The sequence below is a fragment of the Salmo trutta genome, chromosome 17 (genome assembly GCF_901001165.1).
Source record: "Salmo trutta chromosome 17, fSalTru1.1, whole genome shotgun sequence".
Lineage (NCBI taxonomy): Eukaryota > Metazoa > Chordata > Actinopteri > Salmoniformes > Salmonidae > Salmo > Salmo trutta.
In genome coordinates this window covers 27,093,959-27,109,058 of record NC_042973.1, presented here as the reverse complement: position 1 = coordinate 27,109,058, position 15,100 = coordinate 27,093,959, and the positions used below count along the sequence as shown (strand labels likewise).

Sequence of the window (15,100 nt, the reverse complement as noted above, 5' to 3'; positions counted from 1 at the left end):
TAACGTTAGTTGGTATAACGTTATTGTACTGTTTGCAGATTTGAACGCCAGACGAAATATTGACAAATTTGGATGGATTCAATATACTTTCGTTACCAATAATATTAAGTTACTCAGCCAAAGTAAAGACGATTCTAGCTACAGTGCTGAAGAACTGTTATCTGTGCGCACAGGCTGTAATTTATCCAAAACACGAAATAAATTACTTTTGAGCACCAGACTTGCCAAGTAACGTAACTTCAGTCAGAGAGAGGCCCAACTCCGCGGGAAATCTCTCATTCAAGCAGGTTTCGTTTTTTCGCCCACAAGGAATGAGTTTTTTGTATGGCGATTAATGAGAGAGTGGTGAATTTGGTCAACAAAAAATGAATGGCTTATTTGCTAAGTTACTTGAGGTTTATTTGATCGAATATAAGTTTCGTAATGCTTAAGTTGTACTGATATAAGTAGGACACGAGACATCCAGGTGTTGTGCCGAAAATCTCCCCCCTGCCAGAATTCTCCACCCTTCGCGTTCTTCATTGCTGCGACTTGCTTGCTAGTTGAGATTTCTAATCTTCACTCCGTTGTCAGTTTAGCTTACATTTCACTGATCTAAATAACAGAAATATTTTTTGGCTGCAGTTTTCGGTTTGGCGATTGGTTTCAAGTGTATAGCTTATATGGCGCCCTGGGCGAACCCCCCCTTCAGTGCCCGCACTGGGGGCGCTCGTTTCCGGCACCGGCAACAGACGCCTCACAAGTCCTCAACTTGCAGGTTCATTAAATAGTACCCGTAAAACACCAGTCTCAACGTCAACAGTGAAGAGGCGACCCCGGGATGCTGGCCTTCTAGGCAGAGTTGCAAAGAAAAAGCCATATCTCAGACTGGCCAATAAAAATAAAAGATTAAGATGGGCAAAAGAACACGGACACTGGACAGAGGAACTCTGCCTAGAAGGCCAGCATCTTCACTGTTGATGTTGAGACTGGTGTTTTGCGGGTACTATTTAATGAACCTGCCAGTTGAGGACTTGTGAGAGGTCTGTTTCTCAAACTAGACACTCTAATGTACTTGTCCTCTTGCTCAGTTGTGCACCGGGGCCTCCCACTCCTCTTTCTATTCTGGTTAGAGCCAGTTTGCGCTGTTCTGTGAAGGGAGTAGTACACAGCGTTGTACGAAGAAAGGACTTTTTTTTCTGGCCATTTTGAGCCTGTAATTGAACCCACAAATGCCGATGCTCCAGATATTCAACTAGTCTAAAGAACACAGCGTTGTTTCAGAAAAAAGGTCTTTGTTTCTGGCCATTTTGAGCCTGTAATCAAACCCACAAATGCCGACGCTCCAGATACTCAACTAGTCTAAAGAAGGCAAGTTATATTGCTTCTTAATCAGAACAACAGTTTTCAGCTGTGCTAACATAATTGCAGAAGGGTTTTCTAATGATCAATTAGCCTTTTACATGATAAACTTGGATTACCTAACACAACGTGCCATTGGAACACAGGAGCGATGGTTGCTGATAATGGGCCTCTGTACTCCTATGTAGATATTCTATTACAAATCTGCCGTCTTTAGCTACAATTGTCATTTACAACATTAACAATGTCTCCAGTGTATTTCTGATCATTTTGATGTTATTTTAATCGACAAAAAAAAAAGTTTTTCTTTCAAAAACAAGGACATTACTAAGTGACCCCAAACTTTTGAAGGGTAGTGTACCTACTAGAATAAAGACTCTTAGTGAGTCTGTCTTGTTGCTTTCTAAATAAATTAATATGTTCATATTCAACAGGATCCGCTGTATTCTCAAACTAACTAAACAAAGAAAGATCCAACTTTGCAATGCCCACCTCCAAGGTTCAGGCATCCCATGCGGCTCTGCCAAGCCTGCCTCTGAAAATACCAGAGGGATTCAAGAGCAAAGTGGTGGCACCCAGGAATCCCAAACTAGTTAGAAGAGAGGATAGGCCTAAAAGAGTGAGTACATTCATATGGAGTGTATGTTTTCAATATACACATAACTTGCAGCTATTATTGAATACATCCTCCTACTTCATTATTAATTTATATTTCAAGTAAAATAAAAAATGTGTCTCTGACCTTGAAATGAGTGCAGTTCTATGTTTACCTATTGATGAACTAACTGATGGAGAGATGTTATTGTGGGGGAAATTAAGCAGAATATGTGTTTGAGTTGGCCTCTTCTAAAAGGGGAGAATAATAACATTCCAGGAATATGTCTGTGGTCAAGGATGGACATTTTTATTTAATGATCACTCATGGATTCTGTTAATTGAATTCCCTTTCTCAATGTAGCTGACACCATCTGCTTTTGCACAAGAGATGTCTCAATCTACGGAGGAGCGGCTGGCAAATACACATGAGATGCACCCACCACGCATTCTAGAGCTGATAGACATGAGTGAGACCACTCACCAGAAGGTAAAGTTTATGCAAATGCACTACAACAGGATTTCCCAACTAGCGGCCAGCTGGCCGAGTTTGGCCTGTGGGTGATTTTACAAGTTTTCTGAGCAAAAATAAATACATTTCCAAAGTATTCCCACACATACTAGAAATATACAGTATATGTGATTGTATACAAAGGTAAGCAAGGTTTGAAATTATTATGTTTTAGTCTAATATTATATATGTTTGGGCTCCGGGGTCACGTTAATGCAGATTGAGTTTTTCACATAGAACAAAATATATAAAACGCATAAGAAATATCTTGCTGGCCTCCCGAGTGGCGCAGTGGTCTAAGGCACTGATTTGCAGTGCTAGCTGTGCCACTAGAGATTCTGGGTTCGAGTCCAGACTCTGTCGCAGCCGGCCGTGACCGGGAGACCCATGGGGCGGTGCCCAATTGGCCCATCGTCGTTAGGGGAGGGATGTCCTTGTCCCATCGCGCACTAGTGACTCCTGTGGCGGGCTGGGCGGAGTGCACACTGACACAGTCGCCAGGTGTACCGTGTTTCCTCTGACACATTGGTGTGGCTGGCTTCCGTGTTAAGTGGGCATTGTGTCAAGAAGCATTGCGGCTTGGTTTGGTTGTGTTTCGGAGGGCTGTCACAACTGTCGTGGAAGAGAGAATGGGACCAAAAAGCAGCGGGTTGCGTGCTCAACATATTTATTATAAAAAATGCGAACACCACGGAAAAACAATAAACAAACTAACGACAGGAACAGAGAAGCAGGCTCAACAAAAGCAGTGCTATCAAACAACTACCCACAAGTGACAAACAAAACACACACCTATTTATAGGACTCCCAATCAGAGGCAACTAGAAACACCTGCCTCCAATTGAGAGTCCAGCACCCAACCTACACATAGAAAAACTACCCTAGAACATACACATAGAAATATAAACATAGACCAGTGACCAAAAAAAACCCGTAATACATAAATAAACTACCCTCTGCCACGTCCTGACCAAACTACAATAACAAAATATCCTCTATACTGGTCAGGACATGACAGTACCCCCCCCAAAGGTGCAGACCCCGGATGCACCTACACAAAATACAGGAAAAAAATCCCCCTTAAACTAAAGGGAGGGAAGGGAGGGTGGCTGCCGTCAACGACAGCACTGTGCTACACCCCCCCTCCCCAACCAACCTATATCGGAGGCGGCTCAGGTGCGGGACGGGGACCCCGCTCCACCCTCGGCGTCGCCCACTTAGGTGGCACCCCTGGCCGCTCCGGAGGACTGGTGGGCGCCCCTGACTGCGCCCGACTGGCGGGAGACCCTGGCTGCGCTCACCTGGCTGATGACCCTGGCGGCTCCGGCCTGGCTGGCGGCTCTGGCGGCTCCAGACTGGCTGGTGGCTCCAGACTGGCTGGCGGCTCCAGACTGGCTGGCGGCTCTGGCGGCTCCAGACTGGCTGGCGGCTCTGGCGGTTCCAGACTGACGAGGCTGGGCTGACGCACTAGAAGCCTGATGCGTGGGGCTGGTACTGGACGTGCCAACCTGGGCACACGCACCTCAGGGCTAGTGCGGGGAGCGGGAACAGGGCCGAGTCGGACTGGGTTGACGCACTAGAAGCCTGATGCGTGGGGCTGGTACTGGACGTGCCAGCCTGGGCACACGCACCTCAAGGCTAGTGCGTGTAGCGGGAAACACTGGACCGTAGAGGCGCACTGGCGGTCTCGAGCGCAGGGCTGGCATCACCCCTACTGGCTGGATGCCCACTTTCCCCTGGCACATGCGGGGCGCTGGTACTGCGCGTACCGGCCTGAAAATACCCGGCCTCGCCACAGCACCCATCACCCCAAAGCACGGGACTGGACCAGTATGTCTCTGCCCAAAAAGGGTACGGGGAGCTGGCCTGGGGCTCCATCCTCGCCCCGCCAAACTGCCCTTTTGACCCCCCCAAAAAAAAAATTCTTGGGGCTGCCTCTCGGGCTCCCTTACCAGCCGTGTTCCCCGGTCCTCGCCAGATTTCCTCCGCTGCTTGGTCCTGTTGTGGTGGGTAGTTCTGTCACAACTGTCGTGGAAGAGAGAATGGGACCAAAAAGCAGCGGGTTGCGTGCTCAACATATTTATTATAAAAAATGCGAACACCACGGAAAAACAATAAACAAACTAACGACAGGAACAGAGACGCAGGCTCAACAAAAGCAGTGCTATCAAACAACTACCCACAAGTGACAAACAAAACACACACCTATTTATAGGACTCCCAATCAGAGGCAACTAGAAACACCTGCCTCCAATTGAGAGTCCAGCACCCAACCTACACATAGAAAAACTACCCTAGAACATACACATAGAAATACAAACATAGACCAGTGACCAAAAAAAACCCGTAATACATAAATAAACTATCCTCTGCCACGTCCTGACCAAACTACAATAACAAAATATCCTCTATACTGGTCAGGACGTGACAAGGGCGCACAGCTCTCGACCATCGGCTCTCCCAAGTCCGTACGGGAGTTGCAGCAATGAGACAAGACTGTAACTACCAATTGGGGAGAAAAAGGGGTAAAAGAAGGGAAAAAAATATATAAAAAAATGAATATCTTGAAGCATTTTGTAAACGCAGATCTAAAATGCTTCTTATTGTAATTTCTGCTCGTCATCAGACCAACGTTAATTTTGTGCTTCAGTAGGACTTTTCCACTCTGATGAGAATTCATGAACAGGCATTCTATGAGCAGATGTGTAGCTACCTTTCTCCTGTACTTTTCGTGCAAGATTAACTTCCAGCAAAACATTAGGAAATGTAGCTGGCTACATTCATTCTAAGATAAACATTAGAAATATGATGGCCATGCATCGTTTTTGCAAAAAATACCTTGCTTTTTCATTGTAAGCTCATTTACTTGTGTGGCTGCTAGCCGAATAGCATTGCACTTCTGTTATCATCTGATGAAAATTAAGCTATTTTCTGTCGAATGTGTTGCACTAATGTATTTTCTGTGAAGGAAAACCATAGTTTCACGCCACGATCACTCGATTGTATTTTCTGTGAAGGAAAACCATAGTTGCACGCCACGATCACTCGATTGAAGGAAAAAAAGACTGCTGACTTTTAATATAAAACACAGGTGAAATGGTTTAAAACACAGTTCATGATCCCGGCACTATAAACTCAAAGTCAAGCTTTCTTTATGATCACTTAGGATGCAGTATTACCACTTAGCTGTTTTTGTTAGCTTGGAGAATCATTTATTTGTAGATAATACTGATAATGCACAGGCCAAAAGCTTGTGTCGATTGTCAAACCACAAGAAAACAACAAATCAGATCCTAGGTCACCCATCTCAACCTGATTGATGTTGGAAACCTATGGTTAAAACATAATATTATTGCTCAGCCTTTACACCATCAAAAGGGCCCTGGTAGGGCTTTATGTCACTTCATCTTATCCATTGAATGTGCATCTGTAAATAGGACTGTGCATCCACCCCCTCTTCCTCCCTTGGAACATAAACTGGATTTAATTGGATTGATTATAGAGGCAAATCATTTAATTTACTGTAGGAATGTGAAAGAAGTACACATTTTCTCATCTTATAAAGCATCTGCTCTCTGTACCTCTCTCTCTCTCTCTCTCTCTCTTTGCCCCTTTCTACCTCCAGCATTTTCTTGCCTCTGTAATACTAATATTAGCTAATATAATTATTTTCCAACCAGCATGTCCTTAAATCAGAGCCATCTTCTAAAATTGTATACAAAATTAAGTCAAATAGGATGAAGGGGGTTCAAATCATAGCATTCTCTTTTTCACTTACAAGCTGGCCGATTGTGTGGAGTAAAGTCCCCACAGTTGCAGAATACAGAATGCATCATCATTATGACATGAAGGTCATTTTGACATAATTTATATTAAGTTTATGAACCAGGCCTATAAGCAGCCTTAGTCAGCGTTGTCTGATGTGACCTTCTACTGTAGTAGAGGCCATCTAATGTGACTTAAACAATTACAATTGTCTACAATTATTATGGAATATTATTTTGTAATATGTGTGTTTGTAAAGAAAGGCACAATGTGGCTTGCTCAAAAAAGTATGTTATTGTTCCTACCCTAAGAATCCTGTCTTTTTTACTTTGCCTCTGTGCTGTTCTCAGTTCTCTACCATTGATGTGGACCAGGCCATGTTCCAGCCATACCCCTCGGAGATTGTGTTCCAGAATTATACGCCCTCAGAGACCTACGCAATTTCACTGATTCTCCGTAACAATGACAAGGTAGGGCAGGGCGGGTTTGGGTACCAGGGAAGCGTAGAAGGTTGATGTGGACATTAGATTGCCAATACCTGGCTGAGCGAGCAGCCATGTGGAGAGTGGGTAGTTCTGGAGATTTTCTTGATCCATCTGACTTTCCAGTGATAATTGTACAGCATACGTTATTAGGACACAATGCCCACTGGTCTTTAGTTACAACCCCATATGTGCCACACCAATATGTGATTGGATTCTCCATTAAAAAGTGCTCCACAGCAAACACTCAATAAACTGTAATTAATCAGATAAAAGGGCTGAATCATGCATGGATCTATCATTTAAATGGGCTCAATTACAGTTAGAAAATATGTCTCTCCTAAAACCCTGTCATGGCGTCAGAGATAAGACAAGGAAATATATTGTTAGGCGTAGCCTATACATTTAATGCATAACCTATCTAGGATTTAGAAGAAATATCCAAATGTAACTGTCAGTCCATTATTAAAAGGTGTAAGGGTACTGTGCATGAAATCTGGAGAATTTCTGTTTTCGACACATGAAAAGGCATAACAATCTTTTTACAACGCTACAATGATTGATATGCTTTTAACTTGCCTCTCAGTTATGTTACCATTGATCAACGATGATGTTATGTCTCTTCTTTCACATGTTGATAATGCATTGTGGAAGTCACAGAGGTACAGTAATTTTACTATGTAATGCAGTAGTAATTCCCAACATAATAAAATCTCTGGCCCAGCTATGTGCATTGTGCATTATTACCCATTTTCTTATAGGCTACAGTGTATTTTTACCCTTTTTCTTATAGGCTACAGTGCATTATTACCCTTTTTCTTATAGGCTCAGTGCATTATTGTCAGAGTGTGCGCAACTGGTCGAAGGAAGTCAGGTGCAGGAGAGTAGAGATGAGTGAACAGGCACATTTTATTCAGGCAGAGGAAAACAGCCGGACGCAACAGCGCCACAACACTCCGGCCCAAGGAAAAAAGCGACAGCGCACAAATTACACAGATAGGTACGAATAACAAAACCACGGGTTACAACAATATCCGGCGCAAAACCAGCCTGTAGCGTCACACACGTAATGAACGAACATACCACACACAGACATGGTGGGAACAGAGGATAATATACACGTAGAGTAATGAGGGGATGTAAACCAGGTGTGGGGGAAAACAAGACAAAACAAATGGAAAATAAAAGGTGGAGTGGCGATGGCTAGAAGACCGGTGACGTCGACCGCCGAACGCCGCCTGAACAAGGAGAGGGACCGACTTCGGCGGGAGTCGTGACAGTACCCCCCTTGACGCACGGCTTCAGCAGCACGCCGACACCGGCCTCAGGGACGACCCGGAGGGCGAGGTGCAGGGCGATCCGGACGGCGATGGTGGAACTCTTGCAGCAATGAAGGGTCCAACACGTACTCCACCGGAACCCAGCATCTCTCCTTCGAACCGTACCCCTCCCACTCCATGAGGTACTGAAGGCCCCTCGCCCGACCCCTCGAATCCAGTATGGAGTGAACGGAATACGCCGGGGCCCCCTCGATGTCCAGAGGGGGCGGAGGAACCTCCCGCACCTCAGACTCCTGGAGCGGGCCAGCCACCACCGGCCTGAGGAGAGACACATGGAACGAGGGGTTAATACGGTAATCGGGGGGAAGCTGTAACCTGTAACTAACCTCGTTCAGAATCTTCAGGACTTTAAATGGCCCCACAAACCGCGGCCCCATTTTCCGGCAGGGCAGGCGGAGGGGCAGGTTTCGGGTCGAGAGCCAGACCCGGTCCCCCGATGACGGTCTGCGCTGGCTTTCTGGCGCAGCATGGCCCGCTGGAAGTGAACATGGGCGGCGTCCCATGTCTCCTCCGCGCGCCTGAACCAGTCGTCCACCGCAGGAGCCTCGATCTGACTCTGATGCCAAGACGCCAGAACCGGCTGGTACCCCAGTACGCACTGGAAGGGGGAGAGGTTAGTGGAGGAGTGGCAGAGCAAGGTTTTGAGCCATCTTGGCCCAGGGCACGAACGCCGCCCACTCCCCCGGCCGGTCCTGGCAATAAGACCGCAGAAACCTACCCACATCCTGGTTCACTCTCTCCACCTGCCCATTACTCTCGGGGTGAAAACCCGAGGTAAGGCTGATCGAGACCCCCAGACGTTCCATGAACCCCCTCCAGACCCTCGACGTGAACTGGGGACCCCGATCAGACACTATATCCTCAGGCACCCCGTAGTGCCGGAAGATGTGTGTAAACAAGGCCTCCGCAGTTTGTAGAGCCGTAGGGAGACCGGGCAGAGGGAGGAGACGGCAGGACTTAGTTAGAGAAACGTACCACAACAACCAGGATCGTGGTGTTCCCCCGTGAGGGGGGAGATCGGTGAGGAAATCGACTGACAGGTGCGGCCATGGCCGTTGTGGAACGGGTAAGGGGTGTAGCTACCTCTGGGCAGGTGCCTAGGAGCCTTACACTGGGCACACACCGAGCAGGAGTAAACATAAACCCTCACATCCTTGTCCAAGATAGGCCACCAGTACTTCCCACTCAAACAGCGCACCGTCCGACCGATGCCTGGATGACCAGTGGAGGGTGACGTAGATAGATCAATAGATCAACAGGTCACGGACAGCAGACGGAACTTACAGACGCCCAGTGGGACACTGGAGGGGACCGGGCTCTGCTGGTAATGCCTGCTCAATGTCCGCATCCAGCTCCCATACTACCGGCGCCACCAGACAGGAGGCCGGGGGTATGGGGGTAGGATCCATGGGCCGCTCCTCTGTGTCATACAGCCGGGACAGTGCATCTGCCTTCACATTTTTTGAACCTGGTCTGTAGGAAAGGGTGAAAACAAAACGGGTAAAAAACATGGCCCACCTTGCCTGACGAGGATTCAGTCTCCTCGCTGCCCGGATGTACTCCACGTTGCGGTGAGAAAAGGGTGTTTAGCCCCCTCAAACCAATGTAACCATGCCTTCAATGCCTTGACAACAGCCAACAACTCCCGGTCCCCCACATCATAGTTTCGCTCCGCCGGGCTGAGCTTCCTCGAGAAGAAGGCACAGGGGCGGTGCTTCGGTGTCGTGCCCGAGCACTGAGAGAGCACGGCTCCTATCCCAGCCTCGGACGCGTCCACCTCCACTGTGAACGCCAAAGAGGGATCCGGATGGGCCAGCACGGGAGCCAAGGTAAACAGAGCCCTTAGGTGACCAAAAGCCCTGTCCGCCTCAGCCGACTACTGCAAACGTACCGGGCCCCCCTTCAACAGTGAGGTAATGGGAACCGCTACCTGACCAAAACCCCGGATAAACCTCCGGTAGTAATTGGCAAACCCTAGAAACCGCTGCACCTCCTTTACCGTTGTGGGAGTCGGCCAATTACGCACGGCTGAAATGCAGTCACTCTCCATCTCCACCCCTGAGGTGGAAATGCGGTACCCTAGGAAGGAGACGGACTGCTGGAAGAACAGGCATTTCTCAGCCTTGACGTACAGGTCATGCTCCAACAGTCAACCAAGCACCCTGTGCACCAGGGACACATGCTTGGCGCGTGCAGCGGAGTATATCAGAACGTCATCAATATACACCGCTATGCCCTGCCCGTGCAGGTCCCTGAAAATCTCGTCTACAAAGGCTTGGAAGACTGATGGAGCATTCATCCATCCGTCAGGCATGACGGGGTACTCATAATGCCCTGAGGTAGTACTGAATGCCGTCTTCCACTCGTCTCCCTCCCGGATACGCACCAGGTTGTAAGCGCTCCTGAGATCTAGTTTGGTGAAGAAGCGCACCCCGTGCATTGACTCAATCGCTGTGGCTATGAGAGGTAGCGGGTAACTGTACTTCACAGTGATCTGGTTTAGGGCTCGATAGTCAATACACGGGCACAGACCTCCCTCATTCTTCACAAAAAAGAAACTCGAGGAGGTGGGTGAAGTGGAGGACCGAATGTACCCTTGACGCAGGGATTCGGAGACATATGTTTCCATAGCCGCCGTCTCTGCCTGTGACAGGGGATACACGTGACTCCTGGGAAGTGCGCCGTCTACCTGGAGGTTTATCGCACAATCCCCCGACGATGGGGGGGTAATTGAGTCGCCCTCTTCTTAGAGAAGGAGAGAGCCAAATCGGAATATTCGGGGGTAATGCGCACAGTGGAGACCTGGTCTGGACTTTCTACCATAGTAGCACCAACGGAAACCCCTAAACACCTCCCCGAGCACTCTCGCGACCACCCTGTGAGAGCCCTCTGTTGCCATGAAATAGTGGGGTCATGACAAGCTAACCAGGGGTAAGCCTTCCCTGTAGCTCAGTTGGTAGAGCCTGGTGTGTGCAACGCCAGGGTTGTGGGTTTGATTCCCACGGGGGGCCAGCACAGAAAAAAAATGTATGAAATTGTATGAAATGTATGCATTCACTACTGTAAGTCGCTCTGGATAAGAGCGTCTGCTAAATATGTAAATGTAAAATGGAAGGCCTAGCACCACGGGAAACGCAGGAGAGTCAATGAGGAAGAGACTGATTCTCTCCTCGTGACCCCCCTGCATCACCATGCCCAGAGAAGTGTTGGCCTCCCTAATCAACCCGGACCCTAATGGTCGACTGTCCAGAGCGTGAACTGGGAAGGGCCTAACTACAGGAACAATAGGGATCCCTAAACTATGGGTGAATGCTCTGTCGATAAAATTCCCAGCCGCACCTGTATCGACGAGCGCCTTATTCTGGGAATGTGGGGAAAACTCAGGTGTGCAACAGAAGGCTCTGGATGAGAATGGTGCAGGCTCACCTGGGGTGACGCCAGAGTGCCCTGCCTGCTGCCTCGACCCCCAGAGGAACCAACCCGACACCGACCGGCAGTGTGACCTCTGCGGCCACAGATGGTGCACGTGAAGGCCCCTCCTCCGGCCTCCCTGAGCGCAGCGCCATAAGCACCGGAGCGGTGGTGCTGGGAGAGGGAACAGACAGAGCCCTTTCTGAACGTCCGTGGGTGGCCAGCAGGTTATCCAGCCGAATGGACAGGTCCACCAGCTAGTCAAAGGTGAGGGTGGTATCCCTGCAGGCCAACTCCTGACGGACATCCTCGCGCAGGCTGCAGTGATAGTGGTCAATAAGGGCCCTGTCGTTCCATCCCGCTCCGGCGGCCAGGGTCCGAAAGTCCAGGGCGAGCTCCTGGGCGCTCCTCGTCCCCTGCCTCAGGTGGAAGAGACGTTCACCCGCCACTCTACCCTTGGGCGGGCTGTCGAAGACTGCCCGGAAGCGGCGGGTGAACTCCTCAAAGTAGTCCAGCGCCGCAGCTCCTTCTACCCACACGGCGTTAGCCCACTCCAGGGCTTTCCCCGAGAGGCACGAGACGAGGGCGGACACCCTCTCACGTCCCGAAGGAGCCGGGTAGACGGTCGCCAGGTCCAGCTGCAGCAGGAAACCCTGGCAGCGTGACGCCGTCCCATCATATTCCCCGGGAAGGGCGAGACGAATCTCACTGAGACCGGGTGCAGGAGGGGCGAGTAGTGGTGACCCCTGTTGTGCTGGTGGAGGCGCTGGAGGGACTCCCTGTCTCTCCCAGCGGTCCATAGTCTGAACGACGCGGTCCATAACGGCGCCGAGATGGTGGAGCATCGCCGCGTGCTCTCGGACGCGCTCCTTGACTCCTACAACAGGGGTACCTGCTCCTGCTGACTCCATAAGATGGTGTGGTATTCTGTCAGAGTATGCACAACTGGTCAAAGGAAGTCAGGTGCAGGAGAGCAGAGATGAGTGAACAGGCACATTTTATTCAGGCAGAGGAAAACAGCCGGACGCAACAGCGCCACAACACTCCGGCCCAAGGAAAAAAGCGACAGCGCACAAATTACACAGATAGGTACGAATAACAAAACCACGGGTTACAACAATATCCGGCGCAAAACCAGCCTGTAGCGTCACACACGTAACGAACGAACATACCACACACAGACATGGGGGGAACAGAGGATAATATACACGTAGAGTAATGAGGGGATGTAAACCAGGTGTGCGAGAAAACAAAACAAAACAAATGGAAAATGAAAGGTGGAGCGGCGATGGCTAGAAGACCGGTGACGTCGACCGCCGAACGCCGCCCGAACAAGGAGAGGGATCGACTTCGGCGGGAGTCGTGACAATTATTACCCCTTTTCTTATAGGCTACAGTGCATTCGCAATATTCCTCTCACAATAACATACCTCTCTTTCCCCTACACTCATCCTTTCAAATTCCAACTTTTTCTACCAGTTTCATCCTTTCAGAACAGTGAAACTCATTAGTAACTACATTATGTGTTTTTTAATTAGGCCATTTTTTATAGTTTGAACAAAAAGCATTGTGATGAAAGGATTATATAGTGTCAACTGATTTGGTATTCTACAACCTACATATTTTCTCCCAACCATTTACCTTTCAGGGAGATGGGGTAGGGTGGGGGTAGTAGTGAGATAGTGTGGTAGAGAGACACATACTGTAATAAATATGTATATTAATTCCCTGGAAAAACAACCTCTTTGTTCAATTTATTCATGACCACATTGAAGCTGTAATGCATACAGTAGTTGGATTTAAAATGCAAGGAGAAAATATATGAAAGATTTAGCTTCGTCGTCAAATGTCTCACCACTCACTGCAGTCCCATGTTGATGGCAAATAGATAGGCCTAGAAACAGTTATTGGCAGTAGAGTCAAAGCCACAATTCCTTTTATTTATTGGTCATTTAAATCCTGAATTTCTAAATATACTATGTTGCATGCCTGTCCAAACCCCAAACTATTTTTTAGGATGTATAGCATTTGGCTGATTTTTATATCAAACAGAAGTTAAACAAGTGAACTTTTACGTTGATGCATTTGGTGACATACTGTTTTGTTCCAGTGTTAATTTCGTCAACAATAACTATGATGAAAAATATTTGTCAACAACCTATTTTTCCTCACGAAAACTAATGACGATAGCGAGACGAGATGCATGAAAAACACAATAACGAGATGCATGAAAAACACAATAACAAATTCGTTTTCATTTTAGTTGACGAAAATGTGACGAGACGAGACTTCCACATGAGACTAATGGCCATTCAATTAGACATTAATATTTTTTGTCCAATCATAAGCATTCATGTCTTTGCAGAATATTCAATGCAATCCTCTCATTGGCAGAATTAAGGGCTTTTCAGTCACACAGCTCCTGGGCAGTCACTTCAGTCACTCGTAAATATTTTGAACTGATGCACAGCCAGCGAACCAGGACACTTTAATTGTAACTAACCTCAACTAAAAACTATAATGTTTACTCTCTTACTTTCATGTTGGCTATTTTCGCTTTGATCACATCACATGCTCCATTTTCCCATGTGTGCTGTTATTCATCTGTGTTGCCGCACTTGCGGTCGGCAAATGCGAGTCACTGTTATTTACCCCCATCCCAAGCTTATGATTGGGAGAAAAGAGCTGTATGCTTAAATTGTTTAACCTGTTGCCAAGACTTTGTAGCCTATGCTAAGTCATGGCTGGCATTGGTTACAATCTGCCAAAATAGCAATGTGCCAGCTATATGAGGGGATAGTAGGCCTTGTTGGACAAGGCTATCTTAATGTGCACATGATGGAAGTTACAAGTAAATTATTTAATGGGAAAAAAATGCACTGACGAATATTTGACAAAAATGACTGTGACTAAAACTACACTAAAATCGTCCTGAGTTTAAGTCGACTGATAATAACTAAAACTAAGAAGGATGAAATGACTAAAATGTGACTGAGACTAAAACTAAATCTAAAATTGCTGCCAAAATGAACACAGTTCTGTACCTTAGTATGGTCTGCCAAACTGCCACCAGCTGCGTTGAAATATATATTTTTTAAAAACAGAGGAAAGGAATATCATTTCTTATGTTCTTTTTGCAGTTATTTTTCTTAAATATGTTTCTTGTCTTTGAGCTTCTTTTGGGGCTTAGGAGAGTAGGGAGTAGGGATGTTGCAAATTCAAAGTGGAGAGTTAGTCATTATGTCCCCCTCTCTCTTTCTCTTTCTTTTTCTTTCTCTCTCTTTGTCTCTCTCTCTTTGTTTCTCTCTCTATTTCTTTGTGTGTGCGCGTGTATGTGCATGCATGCATGTGCATATGTGTGTGTGTTTGTGTGTGTGTCTTTCTGGTCTTTAGATCCCACGGCTGGTGAAGGTGGTGGAGGGAGACTCTCTGTATTTTAAAGTGGTCAGTCCAGTGGATGTATGTAGCAAAGTGGCCCCAGGGATGGCGTCCACATTCAGTGTCCTCTTTACACCTCAGGAGAACAAGGTACTGTCAACACAAATAAAATAAAAATGATATGGCAACACACTTAACAAACAGTTGGAACACTGTAAAGTGCAATAAACTATTACGTTTTCTTTTAATTCTATGGATCAAAGCAAACAAGTATTTCC

At 47.4% G+C, this 15,100-nt stretch overlaps 1 protein-coding gene across 3 annotated transcripts in view; it reads left to right on the top strand.

The window, feature by feature from the left end:
* Positions 1 to 15,100, top strand: part of hydin (HYDIN axonemal central pair apparatus protein) — an 85,349-nt gene that overhangs the window by 286 nt on the left and 69,963 nt on the right. For all 3 annotated transcript variants that reach the window (XM_029696349.1, XM_029696348.1, XM_029696351.1), the window contains exons 2-5: positions 1,776 to 1,960; positions 2,300 to 2,425; positions 6,562 to 6,681; positions 14,838 to 14,972. In XM_029696349.1, the coding sequence (XP_029552209.1) occupies positions 1,826 to 1,960; positions 2,300 to 2,425; positions 6,562 to 6,681; positions 14,838 to 14,972 (516 nt within the window). In that variant the 5' untranslated portion in view covers positions 1,776 to 1,825. The remainder of the gene's footprint in view (positions 1 to 1,775; positions 1,961 to 2,299; positions 2,426 to 6,561; positions 6,682 to 14,837; positions 14,973 to 15,100) is intronic.